A 21947-nucleotide genomic window follows, 5' to 3' on the forward strand; every position below is an offset into this window, starting at 1 on the left:
TAAAGATGAACAAGAATCTGGACAAGGCTAAAAATGAAAAGCCCTCACCATGTACATAGTTTTATCTCTTCAAAAATATTGTATCAGAGTAAATAATTACAATGTGTTGTCCTAGTTTCTGAGCTGCTAAAATCTTTTATTTAGAACCCACGCATACAGTCTTCTATAAAATGTTCTTTTTTTCTTATGTAAAGAAAAAAGATGCAAAATAGCTTACATGCTAGTCTTTTAAAAAGAAGTGAAACTCTTGAAGTGAAACTCTCAAAGTATAAGGGCTACTTATAAAGTAAGCACAGGTAATTTACCCTGTAATGTATTAGGAAAAAAAAAAACCCTAAAGACTGATGTTAGTATGAGTTATGTGAAATATTATCAAAAACTCTAATTACATTTTTAATTTCAGCCCTGGTTTCTCTTTATATCTTGTGAAACCAGGTATTTTACAAGGCAAAACAATAACAGATCATGTACCAAAAGCAGACATACCAAATTCTTCCATATATGTAATCTCAAATCTATAATCTTGCAATTGTTTAATGTCTTAAAAAACAGAGCTTAAAAATTCAGTAATCCTTATCATTGCTTATTACAAGCACAAAAAACCCCAACATTTCTCCATCTGAAAACACTGGTGGTTTGTTGTTGAAAGCTAGTGATCTGAAAATTTTTCAGGGTCGAGAGACAGTAGTCATTTATATAAGAATCTCTAACAGGAATTGCAGCCAAATGAGGAAATCAGATGTACAATAATTCAAGATGAATTCCAATGATAAAACCCTAAGAAGAGATGCAGCTAAATTTGAGGCTAAAACATTACTCGTCCAGTAAGTAAATTTGCATTTTGGGTCCAATAGAACGTTATCAGCTTTTGCTGGGTTGGTTCTTGTGGCCTTCACGAAAAGTACGAATAAAAATAGGAACATAGTTTCACTGATTTGCTTGTAATCTTAGGTACTAAAATACATGAATAATTCTTCGTGTCTGAGGAGTAAAAAGGTTAAAATACATTTTCAGGAGAGGATTTGAAATCAAACTAGAGTGTTAATGTTCTTAGTCAGCATTTGGAAACAGGAAAAACCCATTTAAGAGCATTGGCAGTGTGGGGAACAAAACCAAGAACCCATGCCATATGTTCTGTTCTTTGCAAATTTACTGTATGGTAATGGAAAAGATATAAGTACATAACAAGGGATTATTGTACTGCTGGAAAGCTTAATGCCTCAAGTGTGTTCGGGTCTCAGTCTTCCATAATCAGGAAACTGTTCAATGAAATATAACAAATCCTCTAAAACACAAAGGACTCAATCACTCACTTTGGTTAGATGTAATTGTTTGATATCTACATTTACTGAGAAATTTACCCCTTTCTTTCTTCTTTTTCTTGTTTTGTTTTTCTTTTTGTGACTTTCTTGAGTTTTTTTGTCTTGCTCCTGTATTTTCTCCGGATTATCCTTATCTCTTTTTCTTGCTTAATGGACATATAAAGAAAAAGTATTTTCTGGAAGCAGACGCTTTCAGCATTCTCTGATCCTTCTTACAGTACCGAGTATATAAAAAAAAAGTTGAAGAGCAGAACTGTCACCAGTATTTTTTCCTAGATAAAAATAACTGTGAATTGCCATGAGCTCTGCAATCTTCTGTTAAGTCATTGTCTTGATTCTTTCCTATCTTTTGAATAAGTTTTAGTTAGTGAACTTGGTACAAGCATTCTTTAATGCCTGGTTGTGGTTAGTTTTTGACAGGTTTAACTTTAATTGTTTAATTAATAATACAGGATGTATTGCATTTCATGTTAAAAAGATGTCACAGAAAGAAAACCCCTAACCTGTCCGTCACTTGCACCACATTAAGAATCAAATAAATGGGAAATGGGGATAGTATTACTTGTCATTTTTATTTCTATATTCTTACCTCCCTCTAGCCAACCACAAAACAGGAAAAGAAATTAGGGTGCCAGACTGCTCTGAAAATGCATCTTTTATAATAAACCTGTGCCAATAAGAATTAAAAAAAAAAAAAAAAAAAAAAAAAAAAAAAAAAAAAAAAAAAAAAAAAAAAAAAGAAGAGGCTATCAATAAGGTCAACAGAAGACAAAAGGAGGAATTGTTAAAATAGACAATAGACCTTGCACTGACTGTGCTGTCTGGCAGGTTGTATTTTTGGAAAAGTTTGAAGATTACTGCAGACAAAGGATATAGCTAAGAAAGGTTTTAATACTCCTACAGTCAAGTAAGGTTTACATAATAGAAATTACAATGAATGCTAAGAGCTTTCAAAGCAATAATACTTATATGCTTCCTGCAACTCTTAAGATTTCACATAGACTCATAAATATTTGGAGGATTGGCCCTGTGGATTGATGTCCAATTAGATTCCTCAGCTTGAGGCTGTGGAAGGGTTGTGTTTTAGTTTTTATTGTTAGCTTTATCTTTAAATGAAACTTCATACTACATTTTAATGTAAATATGTATACCTAACTTCAGAGAGGCTCTTGAAAAGAAAAGAGGAGGACAATGAAGTGGATCTTGACAAATATTCTCCCAGTTAATTTTATTACTGCCAATTGTCTATTTCTAAGCATTCCCGGTGTTGGCCATCCGTTTTGCTAGCACTAAGAGGACAAATCAGTGGGGTAAGTGTTAATTAGTGCCTCACCCAGGACAGCAACATTTCTGTGGAAAATTTTTAAGAAAGTCCAGCTTTGACTGTCTCTCAGGGGAAACCTTACAAGGAAGAAGTCAGGGACAGGCATAATCTGTGTCCTTATTTTAAAAACTGGGGCATGTATGTGTGTGTTGGTTGTTTGCTTCCCTCTGAAAGGTTTCCTGTAAATAATGACTATTTTGCTCTTTGGTTGGCAACTTGTTCAGTAGATTAATCTCTGCTCAATTCTCCTAGGAGGAGAACAAGTGCAAATTGATCACACAGGTAAGCCCTAGATATATTCAGAGTTAAAACTTTGGGGAAGATAGGAGTCCTACAGTAACTGTGAAAGCAATTCACATGATTTCACCTTGGGGCAAGAAGCCATGTCCTGCAATGTGAAGATACCAGCAGAAATCTAACTAAATCACTTTCCAAGTAAAAGGGCCATTGTAATTTCCATCCCCTAGGATGCAATTTATGTTTTTTATATACACATAATACAGAAAAGCTGAACGTGTAGGTTTTTGGAGCTCTTGACACCTTTGTTACTCAAGAAGTTCTACATAGGTTAAAAACTCTGACAACAAGGACACTCATTCAGTGAATAAAATTGATTGAACTTTTTGAAGTATCATGACATAAACCCAAAAACCATCGGAGAAATCCAGTACCAATTTTGCCACAGGAATGAACAATGAATATAGTGTGATTGGCGATGGAATCTGTCTCTGAACACCTGCAGTACTGTACTGTATGTATATACTTATTGCTACATTCATGTTATTATTTACCACAACACTGAAAAAGTGATCTTTATGTCTTAGGTACCAACTCCATTTTCAGCAGAATCCTAGCTGAACTTACGTAGGCAGGTTCTGTAGCTCTGGTTTTAATGAGTGAAGGTATAGATGATTAAAAATAAAAATATATTTCTTTTCATATCAGTAAAATCTTGGACTGCATTTGTACCTACATAATTTTTTGTTTTCATTTTTCACGCTTTCATACTTTGAGCAGAGAGTTCAGTCTAGATGACCTTCAGAGGTCCTTTCCAACCTCAGCTATTCTACCGTTCTACAATGTTTAAAAAAAAAAAAAATTTGCACTAAAAATGTTACCAGCTCAGTAAAATTGAGAACAAATACTTGTATCGATGTAAAATGCCACCTTGACACACAGGTTGCATGGATTACAGATAGTTTTCTCAAAGACTACACTATATTTAGTTTCACACATTTCAGCATGTATCCTGAGATTACAGTGACACTGCGAACGATGTAGGAACTTTATCATACAAGCCAGTCTGATATACACATTACACATCAAGGTAGCCTTTGCCTTCAGAATTATTTATAGAAGAAATTATAGTACATATTATAATTTCCTTCATAAATTACTCTTATTTTACACAGAATAATAAAAGGACATGTTACTGTAAGAATGCTTCTAAATTTGAGGCCACTAACAGTTTGTTGCTATATTAATACAAAATAAAATTAATTAGGAAATAAAAAATGAAGAATGAATCCACTCTCTAAATTCACACAATTTTAATGTTAAGAACTATTAGGATTAATTTTATTTTCCTTTTTTTCCAATGTAGAGACAAAAGATAATATTAATATTGTAAAAGTTACATTATCATGCTTCCTAAGGCGCACTGAGACATATTGGAAAAAAATTATCGTCTAGTGTGCCTGTGTAATTAAAATAGAAATATGGTTAGATTCCAAGGCAATATTCTCTGAAAGCCAGGAGCTTTTCCTGTCTAAAATTCTGTTAGACACAGTGTTTTATACTCTCCTCATACAAAAGTCTAAAAACATCAATAAGCTGCTTTGCTAGCCTGGATTTTTTTTTCAACATGTAACCCTCTGGTTAAGCTTTATAATCTGTTGCAGAATGTAATAATCCCAGGAAGTAAAATGAATGAGAATGGAGAGTGTTCTAAAGGAATCAAAAGCTAAAATTAGGAGTAAAATTTTGTCACTTATTTAAACACTTAATTCTAGTTACAATGAAAGTTATTTCTATTTGTCAAGAAGGTGATAAGGTCCACTTGTCAGGATCTTTTCATGAATAATGTATAGTTAATACTCATAATTCCTGTCTCTTAGCCCATTCACAAAAGTAAAAGAGTAGGAATTTGGGAATGGGTCACACATATGTAAAATACTCCCAGACAAATGTAAAGAGGTTATTTTCCTCTCCTCCTTTTTGTCCTCTTCTGCATCTTGTGTGATTCCCCTTTACAGTCAGTTGTCCATTTGTTTTAGGTGTAAAATGGAAAACACTTATAAAAATATAAGAACTAATGAAAAAATATGAATGGAAAAGACAACATCATCAATAAGTTGTGGTGGTATGGTCCTCCTAACTGAAAAATTACCACAAATCAGAAGAATAAACTACTAAAGAGACAAATCCAGACACTATGGGTGTCTGTGTGTTGTTATTTTCAAAAATATTAGAATGACTGAAGGCTACAGAAGTGAAACAGGAGATCAGCAGAAAAAAGTTCTTCAGGTGAAGATACAAGGAAAGAAAATGAAAAGACCACGAATCCTGCAAGAGAAAAGGCATACCAGTCTATCCTTTCTGAATTACATGTTTCCTTGTTGCATTATTTCTCAGCGGTGTACCATATTGAAGGGTATATTAGAAACACGATCGTGAGATGATTATCTTGAGGGTTACTGGGTGAAGTGATGGCTCAGAAGCACCACCCATCCTGCTCAGCAATGACAGCTACTAAATAAGCTTTATGACCTACCAGACTACAAAAAGGAGTCAAACCTGGCTTGCACTGTAGCTCCAGGTCAGCCCTGCTCCCTCACTAAGTGAATTACTCAGGTAATTGCCAGGCTGAAGGAGTAGAGGAAGGGTGATGGTAACTTTGCACAGGGAGGAGGCAGATTCTGTTGTCTGAAGTCAACATCCACCTTAAACAGCCAAAGATCCACCAAAAGATTCTTGCTGTCATGAATACAGATAGGAGACCTGTGAAATATCTTGCAGAGAGCTAGAGGACAAAGTTCATCCCCAAACTACTTCTCATCCATTTAAAATCAGAAATTAAGTGTAAAACAGGTAAATTAACTGCTCTGTGGTGTTTTGTGGTTTTTATTTGTTTTCCTTTTTTCTTTTTTTTTCCAGTGCTCACATCCATTGACAGCTGCATAACTTGTTCCATAACAATCTAGAAGTTGTGCAAGCCGACACACCTGGCATTGTGTGAGTCTTGCCTTGTTCAGCAATAGGGTAATTTATTTTGGGAAGAATGGAGAGGGAGAGAGAGAAGGAAGAAAGAAAAAATATTCCAAATCTCCCTGAAGCATAAACGAAAAATCTGAGCATCTTGTTAAATGTGAAAGCCCTGAGCTGTATTTCACAGCAGTACTAATTGGAGAATAGTCCATGCACAGAGGCAGGTAAGAGACCTACTCCACTGAACATGCCAGGAGTCATGTCTCAAAGTTAATTATATGTTCAGAGTTTTAAAATTAATTTCGTTTTTGACATGTATGAGGAGCACCTTTATTCCTATACTATAATCACTGAGAAGTTGAGAAGTTTGCATTCTCCTTCTCATAAGTAGTGATATAAGGGAGAAATGAAAATATGATATCTGTCAGGCAGAAAGCAGTGGATGCTCAGCCATCAGTCACTTAGGGCTTCCAACAGAACAATTAGAACAATAGGAACCATGTGCACATGGATTAAAAAGAAAAATCATGAGCAGTTGGTTCACAGTTTTATAATTATTTCAGGTTTTTTCTGGTTTTGGTTTTGCTTTTCCTTTTTTTTCCCCAGAATAATCATGCAGATATAGTACCAGACTTCTGTTGCTTTAGGTTATTTATTCACTTCTATAGTCTACCTTTTGTAATAATTCTTGTACAGAAGCACAAAAATTGCCATTTATTGGTCACTTATTTTGCAGAATTTATACCTACTGTGCCATGGACAATAAACACCAGTGAGTTACATCTGCAATAATAGTACACAATCTTCTGCCAGACAAGCTACTGACAAAGGTGGGTGCTTAACCGCATGTAAGCTTATTCAAAAATGACAAGTTTTCCTCAAAGTTATCAAACCCCACTCTAAATGTTAAAGACTTTTAACCTTTTTTAAGGTAAAACACTTCTTCCTACACTGCTGCTGGATGACCTAACAAAACCAGCTCCTCTATTAAAAAGGTAGTTGAAATTATTTGGGGCACGTTCTATGGAAATTACTTATTATTATTAAATTATTATGAACAGTATTTTACAACCCGTGTTTGTCCTGCAGTGCAGGATGATCTAGGCTGGGGTAGAGTAATTGTGACTAAGTATAACAGTGTTGTAAGAGCTGGATTGGAAATTGATTTTTTTCCAATGCATAGGTTTTATTATAAATACATAGGTAGTAACCAAGACATATAAGGGTTTGTTTTTGCTTTGAAAGTTAAACAAATCAATTATCTGACTGAAGTTTCTATCAGGTTTTCTGATCTTGCAACACTTGCCAAGAATAAAAGCAACTATTAAAAACCCCAATTTATTTTTTTCCTTAATAGCTATAGAATAAAAATAGGATAACTTATTTTCTTCTTTAAAGTGAAATACTATTTATTATGCAGACAGTAGATGTATTTAAAAAATCAGAAACATCATAGTATTTTCATTACTGATTCATAAGAGAGAAATATGTAACAGAAAGAAATCCTTCTGAGTTATTATTATATTGCAAAGTAGCATTCATAAATTCAGACAACCTACATTAGAATATCTAGAAAAAGCACAAGTAAAGAGGTAAGAATGAATGCATGTCAAATACGTAAACTAGTCGCTGAAAAAATAAACAGTGGATAGGCAGAATTTTGTGCTTGCATTCAAATATTTCTGCTATCCATTTTTTATGACTACAAGAGCAATGCCACCAGTTAGCCCAAAGAAAGATAAAAGTCTAGAAATAAACTAATCAAAATAAAGTAAGGTGGAATTACATATATGCTTTTAAAATACTTGCTTAATGCTTTGCTGGAATGAATCAGAAAGTTCAGAGTTCTTTCTACCTTTATAAGCAGTTGATCTGGCCAGTTGCCAGGTTTCCCAACAGAAAATGAGGAGCACCTCTTGTAATTTCTTAGGTATTGCTAATAATAACCTGAGCTTTGCTATATTAAAAACCCCTCACATCTCATTCATTAAAATTTAATAAATTCTAAACGCCAGCCTCTCCAAAGGACAAGAATTAATCCCCATTTTGTCAGACAATGCCTTTCAGAGGGAAGGAGGGGATTCTTTGCTTTTAGTGCTTCTTGGTTATTTGATTGCCTTTTAAAATGTATTTGTCTATTTATTTATTTTATTATCAAGGAGCCTGGCTCAGCTGCAGTAGGACTCCATACTCCCAACTGGAGGAATAATCTACCACTTTTTATGAGGTCTTTATCACTGTGTTTCATTTACACTGTGATGCACTGGTGGAAGCAATCCTTCCCTGTGCCTCAAAGACTATTTTCATTTTAAGGAGAGTAGCTTCTCCTTCTTTGGAGGGAGGGGGAAGGGAAGCTTTTATAAGAGGCAGAACACTACTTTTAAGGCCACAAAAGGAAAAATAGTTTCCTATTAGTTATGAGTCCTGTCTACAAACACAGATTTTTGACTCTTCAGGGATATAATCTCTTCTTCTTGAAAATGACACACATAGATGGAGCTTTAGTGAGACAAAGATTGTGCCTGCATGTGTCTTGTCTTCCTTTGGGACTTCATTACAGCTTGAGGGACTGCATAGATGCCAAGGAGGCTTCTTGTTCTTTTTATCAGCATGGCTGTAGCCAGCCTTTTTTTAGTTGGTTAGGTTTGGTTTGGTTTGTTTGTCTATTCTTGTTGGTTTTGTTTGTTTGTTTTTATCTAAATAATGTTGTCTGCACTGTAGACTCTTCTGCACGGACACAAGAAATAATCAGGAACAATAAACTGTTACCAAGCCCACAAAGATATTGTGCAAATATTTACTTATTCTGAGTTCTTCATAGGATAATTTAGAGCTATGAACAGCTGCTACTACTCTCTAAATATAGAAAATAACACATTTTTCAAGGCTGGTGAATAACAAAATGATTTCCAGTTTCTTTCATATAAATGTATAATATGTTTTAAGAACCTTCTTATGAGTGTTTAGCTTTATCAAATCAGATACCAGATTCTCTCACTACCTGCTACATATGCAATCTGTGATATACAGTGCAAAATTATATAGATGGGGTGAGGTATGTGTCAAAATCTGTGTCACTTAGCAAACTATTTCCTTACTATGACATCATAGTCACAGACTTAAAAAAATTGATTGAAATGGATGAATGTTTTTAATGTCACAACTCCAGCTACCAAAGAAATTAGTTTTTTCTAGCTGTCCTCAAATAATTGAACACATTTACAAAAACAGTTACAGGTTTATCAATCAAAAGGCAGCAAAGAAAGGAAAGGGCACAATATATATAATGAACATAAAGATTCTTTTCCTATTCACATCTTGCTGTGATGAGAATATATAAAAAAAAGGCACAGTAGTACTGCCAGTATGATCGCATACACATTAATGGTTATCATAAATCACTTAACAATTACTGGATATTATGAGTTATCATGAGGAACCACTGAAACTTCACCTCCCTGATTCTGTGTCTCTGCTTCTTTATCTGTTGTTATTCATTAGAGGCTGAAATATTTGCCAGTTCCTATAATTAAAATCTGAGCTTTTCTTCCAAGATTGGTTAAACAAAATGGTCAATCTTTCTATAATCAGGCAGCTACAGCTTCTACTTGTTGCTGGGAAATCTGGTTGCATTTCCTCCTTATTTTATTGAAAAGGGACAGAGCTATGGAAGTCCTCAAGCTTTTCCACTCTTACACCTTACTTGGATTTGAATGCAGATGGAACACATCATTATATACAGTCTTAGAATTGCAAATGAACTAAGAAAACAAATTTAAAATGTTTTCCTAGAGGTTTCTGTGTGGGTAGGGAAGCTATGGGATCTAGTGCCAAATATCCAATTTTGACACTTCGGGTTCAGGATACTACATATAACTTCTGTCCCTTTTTGGTCCACTACTTTTAATTCAGTTTAATTCAACTGCGCAATTAACAGTTCAAAGAGCACAAGGAAGGAAGGAAGGAAGGAGATAATGAATTATCAGGGCTGCATTCTCCAGCCTCAGCATTTTAATGCTGGCTTAAAGTGTTAAAAACTTTACAATCTAAGGTAGTTTTGGTGGACTGTGACTGAAAATGCAGTAACATTTTAGGTCACGACTGAAAGGTACTTCACAAGGCATAGTGGGGAAATTCATGCTATTTCACCCTACACTTCACCTGACCTGAAATACTGTTACTGATCCATTTTCAGAAGCATTAAATTCACACTCGGTTGCAAATTTACAGTCATTTAAAACATCCAAGAATAAGAAAGTGAGAAACAGACTTATTCAAATGAATCAACAATTCTGTTTAACTACAGAAATGTTTTCCAAACCCAAAATTCCATAAAGCTGCGGTAGTTACAAATACTCTGAGAAGTAAAATCTCCCTGTATTAGGGAGAGCAAATCAAGATTACAGTGTCATAGCTGCCAAACTTTCCCATAGCACCATTCCCAAGAATTAGTGCTGTATTTAAAAAAAACCCCAAAAAACCAAAAAAACCAGAAGAAGAATAAGAAAGAAGTTGTCTTAACATACCCACAAGCTGTACATCTAAAAACCTTCTTATTTTTCCCTGAGAGTAAACCATCAGAGTGGTTGACCAGGCACACTTGCTACTGACATAGATATCTTCCCTCATTTGCCGAGCCCTCTTTTTGTGGTGATACAGTTTTTGGCCACTTTATTCCTGCTCATTACCCTTATTGGTAAGTAAAATGCTTGGATAAGAAATAAGATGCATGTGACTGAGGTATGTTCTGCTGCAAAGAAATACAAGTGGAGGGCACAGTTAACCGGAAGATGTAGGAGAAAGTGACACTGACAATTTGTCTTGGGTTCTTTATAGCTGCCCACTGGATGCTACTCAATGTCAGGACTTTTTTTTCCCTCTAATATTAAGATAACAGATTATACCTTGAAAATACAGTGTATATTTGCAAACGCTCTAAATATTTTCCTTTCTGAAGCAGAAAATTTAGTTGGATCTGTCCTGCACTGCTTTAAATCCCATCCTCCTCAGAGAGTGTGACGAGGTTCTTTTCCTGTCTGTGCACTCAACTTCAAGCTGCTGTCAGCTTGCTCTCAGCGGAGAGTCTGTGCATCACCCATCTGACTCTGATTGGGAAGAGCTGTCCCTGGATTTATAAAAGCTGAATGCAGCTGAGACAGTGATCCCAAGACTTGCCATCATATAGAAAACTATGAAGGAATACATTGTGTGGATCCACCATGTTCCTTGGCAAAACTGTAGAGGGGAATGCAAACAGCTTCAAACTCTACCTTTACTTGGAGTTATATTCCTTTTCAGATTAAGCATTCCTCCCCAAGGGAAATATGTTGGTTATACAAACTAATCACCAAGCTCAGAACAGATGTGTACTTTCAGCTGCTGCCTTCAGCAGCAGGAAGTTTGGAGACATTTCAAGAGACAAACAAATGAAATGTCCTGATTATTTTCCTCTTCAGAAGTCTGCATTTATATATGCACTTCTTTTGGCTGCAATGGTTTAATAAAGTGTTGCTGTGGAAACACTGGCACCAGAGTACACCTAGTAAGAAGCTTATGTAAAAAAATCAGCCCACATATCAAATTCATTGGGGTTTTGAACTGAAAAGGACTTTGGTGCACTCTTCCTTGGCATTACCTTCATCCCCTATCTTGATAGTAGCCTAGTGTCCTTTCATGTTCTTTCAGTGTAACTTCTCTCTGTGTGTAAAGAGAAGCAGAATACAAATAGCTGAACTGTTAAACACCAGCCTGAAAGTTTACCTATAACTGTCTTCATGCATTCGTATGGTAAAATCAGAAAAAGAGAGACGTCATCAAAGCTTTTCACTATTAAAATCTGAATATATATGTATTTTCTATATAATATCAGTGAAAGTACTTTAGTAAGTCTGTACTGAAGCCTTCCAGGAGTGCTTTTATCTGGAATTTCTTGTTGGATTTTTTTGATTGGTTGGGTTTTTTTTTGTTTGTTTGTTTTCCCCCAGATTTAAGTACTTATTTACAAGGAAAAACAAATCTTCATTGCAGTGTATGAGAAACAACTGTTCCTCATCTTGAGTGTGTGTGATGACATTTTTAACTACCAAGTGTTAATCGATGTATAAATGAATGTCCATTAGGCTGGCACATGAGCTTCTAGAAAAGGTATATACCCTTATTTGGACACATGGCTTATATAACTATGAGTTGTTTTAAACATAAGGAAAAAATGAAAAAATATTAAAGGAGAATATTCTTTCATGGATGATGTTTTCTATGGAAAAATGAGAAGCAGAGAACTTGTTCAATGTTTATGATCTGACCCACTGATAAACAACTCATGTAGGTAATGTCTGAATTATCAAACAAACAGAATAAGCAGCCCTTTTAACAAAATCTGTGTATTATTTCTTTACTGTGTCAAAATTATAAGAAATTACTAAACAGTGAGAAACAAAGGTAACAACGGCAGCAGAGATCTTTAAAGATACTTACATCACTTTCATGGCCTTCTCTTAGATTATACGTGAGATCATGCTGTATGTCTTCAACAAACTTGTGAGCATACTCTGGGTAAAGGTCGAGCACTTCAAAGAGACCTTTGAGGATAATACATTGGAGGTCACAGTAGGTTAGAGCTTTAACATCTGCATTTGTTTTAATAACTTGGTCCCTAATGGAGAGGTTTGCTCCAATTAAATCTCCTTTACCTAAAAGAGAATACAAAAATAATTATCTTCAAAGCATAAATAATTTACTTCTTTTTTGAATGATAAATATGTTTAACATAACCTGAAATCCTACTGTTTGTACTGCATTCTTTAATTAGTAACATTCTAAAGTTTCTTAGACTTACGGGTTTTTTTTCAGACATAACCTTATAAGCAATTAATTGGAGATACAAACTAATTTTCAGAAAGGTAACTAATTTAAGGGGGCAATAAAGTAGATATGTGTAAAATGCAGATTTACACTAGGAAGGAATAGCAAGTGCAATTTTGTTTTTCAAAATACCTCTCATGGGGGTTTTGTGTGTATGTGTGTGTATGTTAAAACAGGCAGGTGTTAAGACAGCATTTTAACAATGACACAATAAGTGTAGATCACCAAATTACCCTTTTACTTAGAATTTAGATTGCAAAACATTCAAAATCTATGAAAGCTATGGTTGCACAGCTGTATTTCATGATGTATACAAGCCACTGTATTTCCATTTATGGGCAAGACTGTCTAAGAATACTCAAAGTATTAAAACCTACAAGTGACAGTATATTGAAGAGCACAAAAATTTTATAAGGAAAAGCTTCCATAAACATCTGATCTGAGGTATAAATTCCAATTTCAGTCCTTGAACCAGAGGTCTTCACCAAAAGTTAACACAGATGCTCTTCTAAAGACCTGGATAGTGTGATGGAGTGCATTCTCAGCAAGTTATAGGCAATACCAAATTGGGGGGAGTGGTTGATATGCTGAAGGACAAAGCTGCTATTCAGGGGGACCTCAAAGAAAGACAAAATGGCTGATAGGAACATCATGAAGATTAACAAAACCAAATGCCAAGTCCTACACCTGGGATGAACAACCTCCCTGCAGCAGTATGGACTGCGAACTGACCAGGTGGACAGCAGCTCTGCAGGAAAGGACTGGGGGGTCCTTGTGGATAAGTTGAACATGAGCCAAAAAACGTGTCCTTACAACAAAGTCCAAGAATCTCCAGTGCAGCATTAGCAAGTATACAGCCATCAAATCCCAGGAAGTAACTCTTTCCCTCTATATGTCACTTGTCATACCATATCTGGAGCACTGTGTCCAGTTTTGGGCTTCCCAGTACAAGATGGAATACTGACTAATTAGAGTAAGTCCAGAAGATCATCTATCAAGATGATCAGAGATTAAAGAACACAATGTACAAGGAAAGACTGAAAAAACTGGGTATAGTTTCACTTTACGAAGAGAAGGCGAAGGAAGGATATTGTCTTCAATAGCCTAACAGAAAAGTGTACAGAAAACAGAGCTAAACTTATCCTCAGGGTGCACAGGGTAATGAGAGATACTGGGGATAGGTTGTAACAAATGAAATCTTCATTATAAATCTGGAGATGTTCAAAACTTGCCTGGACATGGCCCTGAGAAAGCTAAGCTAAATTGGCCATTTTAAGCAGGTTTAGGTTGGGTATCTTCTGAAGGTCCCCATTATTCTGTGATTAATAAGTTAAGACAGTCAAGTCTGAAAATCCACCCAGCATGTGATTCCAACTGTATATTACACAAGAAATGGTGAGCTTGAGGGTAAGTTAAATTAAAGAGTCTACTATCCCTGAAACTTCTTAAATGGGATAGTTTTATACTTTAAAATATCACTTTTTTAGTACCTTAAAATACCATGTTTTCTACCTACATGGAGCTTGAACAACTTTCTCAAAAGAGCTAATCATAAACCCAGCATAGGGAGGGATTTTTTTTTTGATGCTAGGAATATATATACATTATTGTTACTTTGGGGTCTCTTCAAAATCTCAGTTAGTATAAATAAGAACTGGTATGAGCTTAGGCCAGTCTGAGTAAGGGAAACTTGATAGGTGACAATAACGTTTACAATTGCTCATCACACGATGCAATTACTAATGTAAAAAAATATAGTGTAAAGTTAAGCAGTAATACATTTTTTCACTTTACTGTAAATATCAACAATTCCTTACATTTCCTTATTTATATTAAGCAGAAGGCTCGTAATGTTAATCTATTGCCAGCTGCTAACATGGACAAGTGAAAAAGCATTTCAAATATACTAAAAACATCCTCAGTAGAAACTTTTTCAACATACAAACAGTATTAGTATCAATAATACACGAATATTTTGGAAAAATTTTAGATTTTTATCTGATTGTAGTTACAGTGTTTGATGAAATAACATCAGCCTGAAAGACACTCCAGTTGATTTGGTAATGCTAATGTATTTTGCTTTTTCAAATGAAAATCATGTAGCAAAGTCTTTAGGTAGTAACCCGAAGTTTCACGTAGAATTAATGAAGTGGTGAAATTAATGTACCTTGAATGTCAACATTTGTTACATAACAATCATTTAGTTATTCTTAGTATCTCTTTTTTTTTTTTTTTTTTTTTTTTTTTTTTTTTTTTTTTTTTTTTTTTTTTTTTTTTTTTTTTTTTTTTTTTTTTTTTTTTTTTTTTTTTTTTTTTTTTTTTTTTTTTTTTTAATTGGGGAACAAACCTATATATGAATGTTTCTACAGTCATATCTGTTTTTTAATATAGCTGGGACATGCAGTCAAAGTTATAAATGTTCTCATTATGGATATTTTTAAAACAACTTATGGCTAATATTTTTAACAAACAGAAGATATATGTTCAAACAGTACATAAGTCATATTAAAACATATTTTACTATAAAATATATCCTAACCATCATAATTAGATGTAAAGTAATAGTCTCAAGAGGAACCAAACATATTTAATGAGAGCATTTCGTTGAATGTATTACTGTATTGCTTGTTAGTGAAAATGGTTCAGTAAACAAAAATTAATCCACTAGAATTAGAATCAGGACAGACTTATGAAATATTCTGGGAACTGCAAGTAACCCAGCAGAGCCAGGGAAAAAAACTGCTCTCTTGGATTTAGACAACATAAGTAACACAGTTTCTCACAGGGACCTACATTTTTGATGCATTCACCTTCTGCTGGTGTTAATTAGGTTTAAATGATGAAGCTCCCTTTCACTGGAACGAAACATTATTTGATTGTCTTATGTTTATGTTTTTTGCCTTATGATTTCATTAACTTCTCTCAGAAATCCACTAATCTCTTTCTTATTGTTTTGACTGTCACAATTACACAATGATGCTTTCATTAACATTTTCAGAAGTGCCTGAAGATGGAATTATTAATGAAATTATAGATCCAGTGGAAGTAGCTCTTGACGTTTTGCTGGCTTTAAACTTGTGGTTTTTTTCTAAGCCATATTTTATATCTTTGACCTTTGTGATCCAATGAAATCAAGAGATTCTAAAACTTACTGATAACAAATTATTGATGAGTGATATAGAGTGTAAATCTAATAGAATTAAAGAGTTTGAAACAAATAGGACCTGTATTATCACATTTATATTCTAAAAAAAGACCAATCAAAGACATGCTAGTAAAATTAAGGAAATTAAATTACAAAAGACCAGAAGCTTCCATTATCAACAGTCTAGTGCAATCCCACAATACAGGAAGGAAAGCAAAAAAGGAAATGTTCTCTTTAACTCTGTTTTATAGGAATATTAAAAGTTATTAGAAAGAAGAAAACATTTAAATCTAAAGACACATTAAAATCATAATAAAATAATTCTCTACTTTTAGAGTAAAATGTTATATTTTACTTCAACAAAACACTTTATAAACCCTAGCTCAGACAAGTCTAATCATCCTTTAGCTGAAGATAAAGAGAATATATTTAGTAGGCATTAGATTGAAGCAAATCACAGAAATGTACAGATAGAGTTGCTTAAAACTCTATAAGTCAAAACAATCATCTTGCAGGCAACAGCTAAACAAAATTTACTAGAACTGAACTTCTGGCCTTTCTCTATTCTAATATACCCAGATGACTGCAGCCAGCATCAGTTGGCATGAAGAAGTAGCTCTGGAGCAGAGCCAACAATGCCTGTTTTTTACCACATGGCTTTACTGCAGGGAGTGTTCACACACGTGTCAAAGAATGTCAGCAGGCTCATATGGCTTTCTTTCATTTGGGAGCATTACTGGAAGCATTGTCCAGCTGCTAGTTTTCATGAAAACTTTGGAAACTGATAACCAATGTTCTTCGAGTTGTCAATACCATCATCAAATTAAGTTGAAAGTAGCAATTTCTGTCAAAAGCTAGCAAGTACCTCTTCACATGAAAGGAGAGAGAATAAATATAAGAAAATTAGGATACATGTGAAATATTGCAGACTACTAGGACACACTAAGCCACATGTTAGTACTGAAGGTTCTCCTACATTGGGGGACCATTCTTCCTCTTTGAATCTATGACTGTGAACATACCGAGAATTGCCAGCACCGTGCTGTCCTTCAGGACTTCCATGGAACCTGAGCACACAAAGTAGATCGCTTGCAGGGCATCTCCCTGCCGGAGGAGGTATTCCCCGGGAGCACAGAAGGAGGTTTTGATGTGCAGAGACAGAGACCTGAGGCAACCACGGCTGGCGCACTCGAAAAGGGAGAGCTGCAAAATCTCCTTGTTCAAGTGCATGGTGATGTCTGAACGCAGCTCATCTGGGAAGTCTTTTAAAAGCTGTCAAGAAAAAAAGGGGTGAAAAGAGAAAAAGCGTAAAATAATTTGTTTCCACTTTTGCAGAAGTGACCTGATTTGGCAGTGCTGTACGTGTCATACTGATGCAAATACTTCCCTTTGATTTTTCCTATCCCCTTGATGAGACATGTGGCATGCCTTAATAAATCTTTATACTGATAAATTCCAGGAAAAATGTGAATAAATATATGTTTTTATAAAGAAAAACAAAACAAAAAACTCAACCCAAACAAAACCACAAAAAACACACCCAAACCAAAACCAACCAAAAAAACAAACAAAAAGCTAAAAAACACACCTCCAAAAAACCCCCAAAACCAAAAAACCAAACCCCAAAAAAAACCCCAAACCAAACCAAACCAATCCAAAAAACCCACCACAAGACCCCCAAAAAACAACACCCCCCAAAAAACCACCAAACTCCCAAACCAACAAAAAAAGTAAACAGGAAAAAAAGGTCAACAGATTGTGTGTAGGAATTTCCTCTAATGCACAATTTAACTTGTCCAGTTTCTTCTCAGAAAGCACAGTAGGCTGTTCCAAGCAAACATGAACTTAGTTTAGATTTTCTTTTATATGCTTTTATAAAATTCATCGATACGCAATGTTGCTTCATCTATGGTAAATCCACTGGAAGAGGAATAACTAAAAAAAACCTGCAAGGTGGTTTTGTTTTCTGTTTGGTTTGTTTGTGTTTTTTTGTTGTTCTTTTTGGATTTTTTTAATAATGTAATTGGACTCTGAGGGAGGGGTGGGAAACGAATGACCACGAGGTGAATGGTCAATGGAAAAAAGAACGGATGGAAACTAAAAGCCCATGAGGTCTTCTACTTCTCCATTTAAGCTGCAAGCCCACAAACATGGTTTTGTCTGTAGTTTGAGGGGGCGTGGCATCTAAGCAATGTAATCAGCCAACGTTTGACCAAGTGGGCTTAGACAAGGCACTTTGTCCATAGGAGGGGAATAATGAAACACTGATGGTCTCTCCAGAGGCTGCAGTTATAGCACAGCAGTACTTTCCCTCACTTTCAGGAGCAACTAAAGGTACAGAAGGTACAAAGCTGAAGGTGATCATTAACCACATTTAGGAAAGCTTTGACATCTAAGTGATTTTTGTACCTTTGAATCTTATTAAGCTCCTTCTGTTGCTAGGATGCTGTTGAACATCCCATTCTTTGTGCTGTGCACAACACAAAAAGAATTTATCAGGAAAAGAATGTTCTCAAATCCGAATCTTTCTGCTTATTTCTACATTATCTTTAGAGACCACTGAGTTTTATAACACAGATAACAAGAAATCTGAAGGGAGTGCTCCATTCAAGTATCACTCCAGCAGAGAGAAGCCATTATTTCTCCTGGAGTATACTAACACATAACCTTGATAAGCAATTTAAAACAAGAAAGCAAAGACACAACCAGAAATCTGTCTTTTGATTTCACTCTCATGTTACATTCTGCAATATTTTAAGATTTAGGGAAATAAAAGCATAAAAATTCAGGCTAAACCACTTGTTTGCAGTATTGCAAAGAATAAAATGAAGGAAAATGAGGAAAGGGCATGAAAGTTTCTCCTTTAAGGAAGACCTAAAACTCCCTAGTTGATATTTTGTTTACTGAAATACAGAACTGCTCACAGCAGCATTTCTGCTGGCATCATCCAAAAAGTTTCCGACTAATGCCTCTTTAGCATTTGAGAATTATGAAGGAGTTTGAATTTTAATATATGACTTGATGTTTTGACACAAAACACATTATCACAAAAGAAATATTAACCCCTTCCTTGACTTTAAGTTCATAGTCAAAACCATCAAACACAGAAACTCCCTCATTTGGTTACCTCATTGGAATCAATCCCGTTATTGACAGACCATGTGGTTTGGAAATATTCAAGCATCCTCTGCTTTAGCTGCTGTGGCAGGTGGTGGACCCGTATAAAGTCCTTCAGATCCTTGGTTCTTGTGTGATAAAGGGACCATCTGGAGTACATCCTCTGAATTATGGCGGTCACATTGCCAAACACCAAGGCATGCATCAGAGCTAGAGAACACAGAAATTATGTACAAAGTGGAGTGATCTGTTGATCATTAAAATGTAACACAAAAAATCAACAGAATCTTCACAGAAAGCAAATTTCCTGATTGAGAAATAGAATAAAGCTTTTGAATATAAGACTCCATGAGTAATATACAGTAGTATTAATATGATTATTCATTTCTCTTTTTTGAGACAGTAGCAGTCACATTCATGGAACAGAGGAGAAAAAAATCTGATTCTATCTGTCAAGGTTTCAAGTAAAAGTCAAATAAAGTTCATAGTCTAAGAAAAAAGGAAAACAGAATAATAAAATCACAGATTCACAAAATCATAGAATTATAGAATGGCCAGTGTTGGAAGGGACCTTAAAGGTCACCTAGTTCCGATCCCCATGCCATGGACAGAGATACCTTTCACTAGACCCCAGGTTGCTCAAAGCCCCATCCATCCTGGCCACCAACACCTCAGGATTAGGGCATTCACAGCTTCTCTGGGCGACCTTTTCCTGTGCCTCGCCACTCTCACAGTAAAGAATGTCTTCCTAACATCTAACCTAAACCTACTCCCTTTCATTTTAAAACCATTCCCACTTGCTCTATCAATACATGCCTTTGCAAAAAGTCTCTCTCCATCTTTCTTGTAGTATCCCTTTAGGTACCAGAACACATGTAGGCAGGTACCCTCAGGAAATAATGAGAAACTAGTAATCAGTATGAAAACTAAACTCAAATAGTCAGTTAGAAACTAATTAGAATATAATAGATTCCAGAGCACTCATAGAAAAAAACCCCAGTTATTAATGAGGACTGTGTGTAGTGGAATGAGATTGTATATAACATTTAAAGATGTATCAAATTCTGGGGAATAGGAATAAGATTAAAAAAAAAAAGAGTCAAAAAACCCCCAAAACACTGGAAGGAAGATGTTCAGGTTAAAAGAAACATTCAAACAGACAATCTGATTTCTTATGTTGTTTGGAGAGGGTCAAATATAGTAAGAAATCATTTATCAGAAAGTTCTGACATCCTAGAGTTTGTCTGCAATTAGATACTGGCTTGGGAATAAAAAGACCAGAAACAAAACTGAAGAAACGCTTACAGGCACAGGTCATCTGGGTTGTCTGTGAAGAAATATGCTTGCTGATTATGAGCTGGAAAAATCACTGCTAGCTTGTCTGTCATGTGATATTGAACTTATGTATAGAATATAGATGGACAAATTTTTAATTAAAAAAACTACTAAAGAGCTTGATTATTTCTCTAAAGGAACATCTATCTTTATAGTGCTTGAAAGAAAGCAGACAGGCTCCTTGAAGTGGCAAAGGAATTGGTTTCTAAACAAGACAAACAAGCTGTTGACCTTGTATGCCAATTTACAGAATTCCAATGTGAGTGGGAAGGGACAAGGGGAAACAGGAGAAGGAAAGGATGATGCTCTTTTAAATGTTAGAAACAGAAAGAAAATTCTTTAGTTTGAAGTGTTAGAAAATTGTTACAGGCTGAATAAAGCACAAAGGAGCTAGTAACAATATCTATGTCTTAATTGTGGAGGGAGTACAGAAAAAAAGTTAAAGAACTGCAGTGTAGAAAGGGCAGAAAAGGATCAGGTGTGAATATTCGAAAGGAAAGTATTTCTAAGAATAATCATCTAGATCAACTAGGTATTGTTCATGTTGGTACAGTGAATTTTGGTGTCATTAACATCAGAAACTTGAGAAATAAAATGTGAGAGCCTGGTGTAATGTTAGGTGCAGGATATTATAGTAGAAAGATGGCAGCTGATCCAATCACATCTAAATAGGTTAAGGAAATAGTGTAGCCTCTTTAATGATGCAATGATCAGTTTAAAAAGGGGGGAGCAAAAAAGGACTGAAAGATACTGAAGCTACTATAGTGAGCCTTCAATCTCTTAAATACAAAGCTGCACATTATTTGCTGAAATAATAGGGAAATAATAATTTGCTGAAATAACAAGACAGAACATGGTATGATCATCTGCTGGAGGACAGATCTGATTAGTATTTTACAGATGCTGGGTATCCTAGGCATTCTAGATAAATTTTAAGAAGCAAATTTTCTTTCCAACTTTCAGAAGAAATACCATATATAACAAGATCTTTTATCTTCACAATATTACTTGTTATAAATTTAAATTTCAAATTCATGCAAAGTAGAAATTAATACCAGGAGGCTGGTAAAAATCAAAAAGGCATACTATAATTTATTTCTTTACACTTCTTTTTCTTTCTTCACCTTTCATTGAGTTTTTAGTAAATTCACTTCGTTCTTTCAATTTGCAGTGACACACACTGAAGAAGTATAGAAAGACTACTGATAGGCTCACTCTATCTATTACACCTGAAATTTCAGGAACTAATGGCTTAATCAAAAACTCAAAAAAACTTACATCAATTTTTTCTCAAAATATCACTTTCTGCTAGGGAATTTTAAAATTAAATATCAGCCAAAACAATGGCCTAAAACATGTTTTAAGAAATGAAGAGGTGTTATGTCCTTAAGTACAGATTAGTACTTCATTCCTAATAGTTTTTGGAGGCGTGCTCACCAATCTGCACTGTATGATGCTAACTTCTTCTTCAAGTTTGCTTGCCCTACTGATTTTCCTCAACAGTATCTAAAATACAGTTCCTCAAGAAAATACCTGGAGATCAACCTACTCTGCTCCTTTACCTGGATATATTTTGTTCACTGGACCCTCACAGATATAAAACCATTCTTCTACCTGCTTGCCTGTGCGTAAGTTC

The 21947-nt window shown here is 35.0% G+C and overlaps 1 protein-coding gene across 1 annotated transcript in view; it reads right to left on the reverse strand.

Annotated features, from left to right (window-relative positions):
- LOC114070357 (potassium voltage-gated channel subfamily H member 8-like) overlaps positions 1 to 21947 on the reverse strand; it is a gene marked incomplete at its 5' end in the record, with an annotated part of 76881 nt that overhangs the window by 22822 nt on the left and 32112 nt on the right. Inside the window, 3 exons of the mRNA XM_027907716.1 lie at positions 12328 to 12542; positions 16882 to 17131; positions 18987 to 19186. Coding sequence (XP_027763517.1) covers positions 12328 to 12542; positions 16882 to 17131; positions 18987 to 19186 — 665 coding nt within the window. The remainder of the gene's footprint in view (positions 1 to 12327; positions 12543 to 16881; positions 17132 to 18986; positions 19187 to 21947) is intronic.

The sequence above is a fragment of the Empidonax traillii genome, unplaced genomic scaffold (assembly GCF_003031625.1).
Source record: "Empidonax traillii isolate 1590-97213 ecotype Southwest subspecies unplaced genomic scaffold, ASM303162v1 scaffold1530:size152889, whole genome shotgun sequence".
Taxonomy (NCBI): domain Eukaryota; kingdom Metazoa; phylum Chordata; class Aves; order Passeriformes; family Tyrannidae; genus Empidonax; species Empidonax traillii.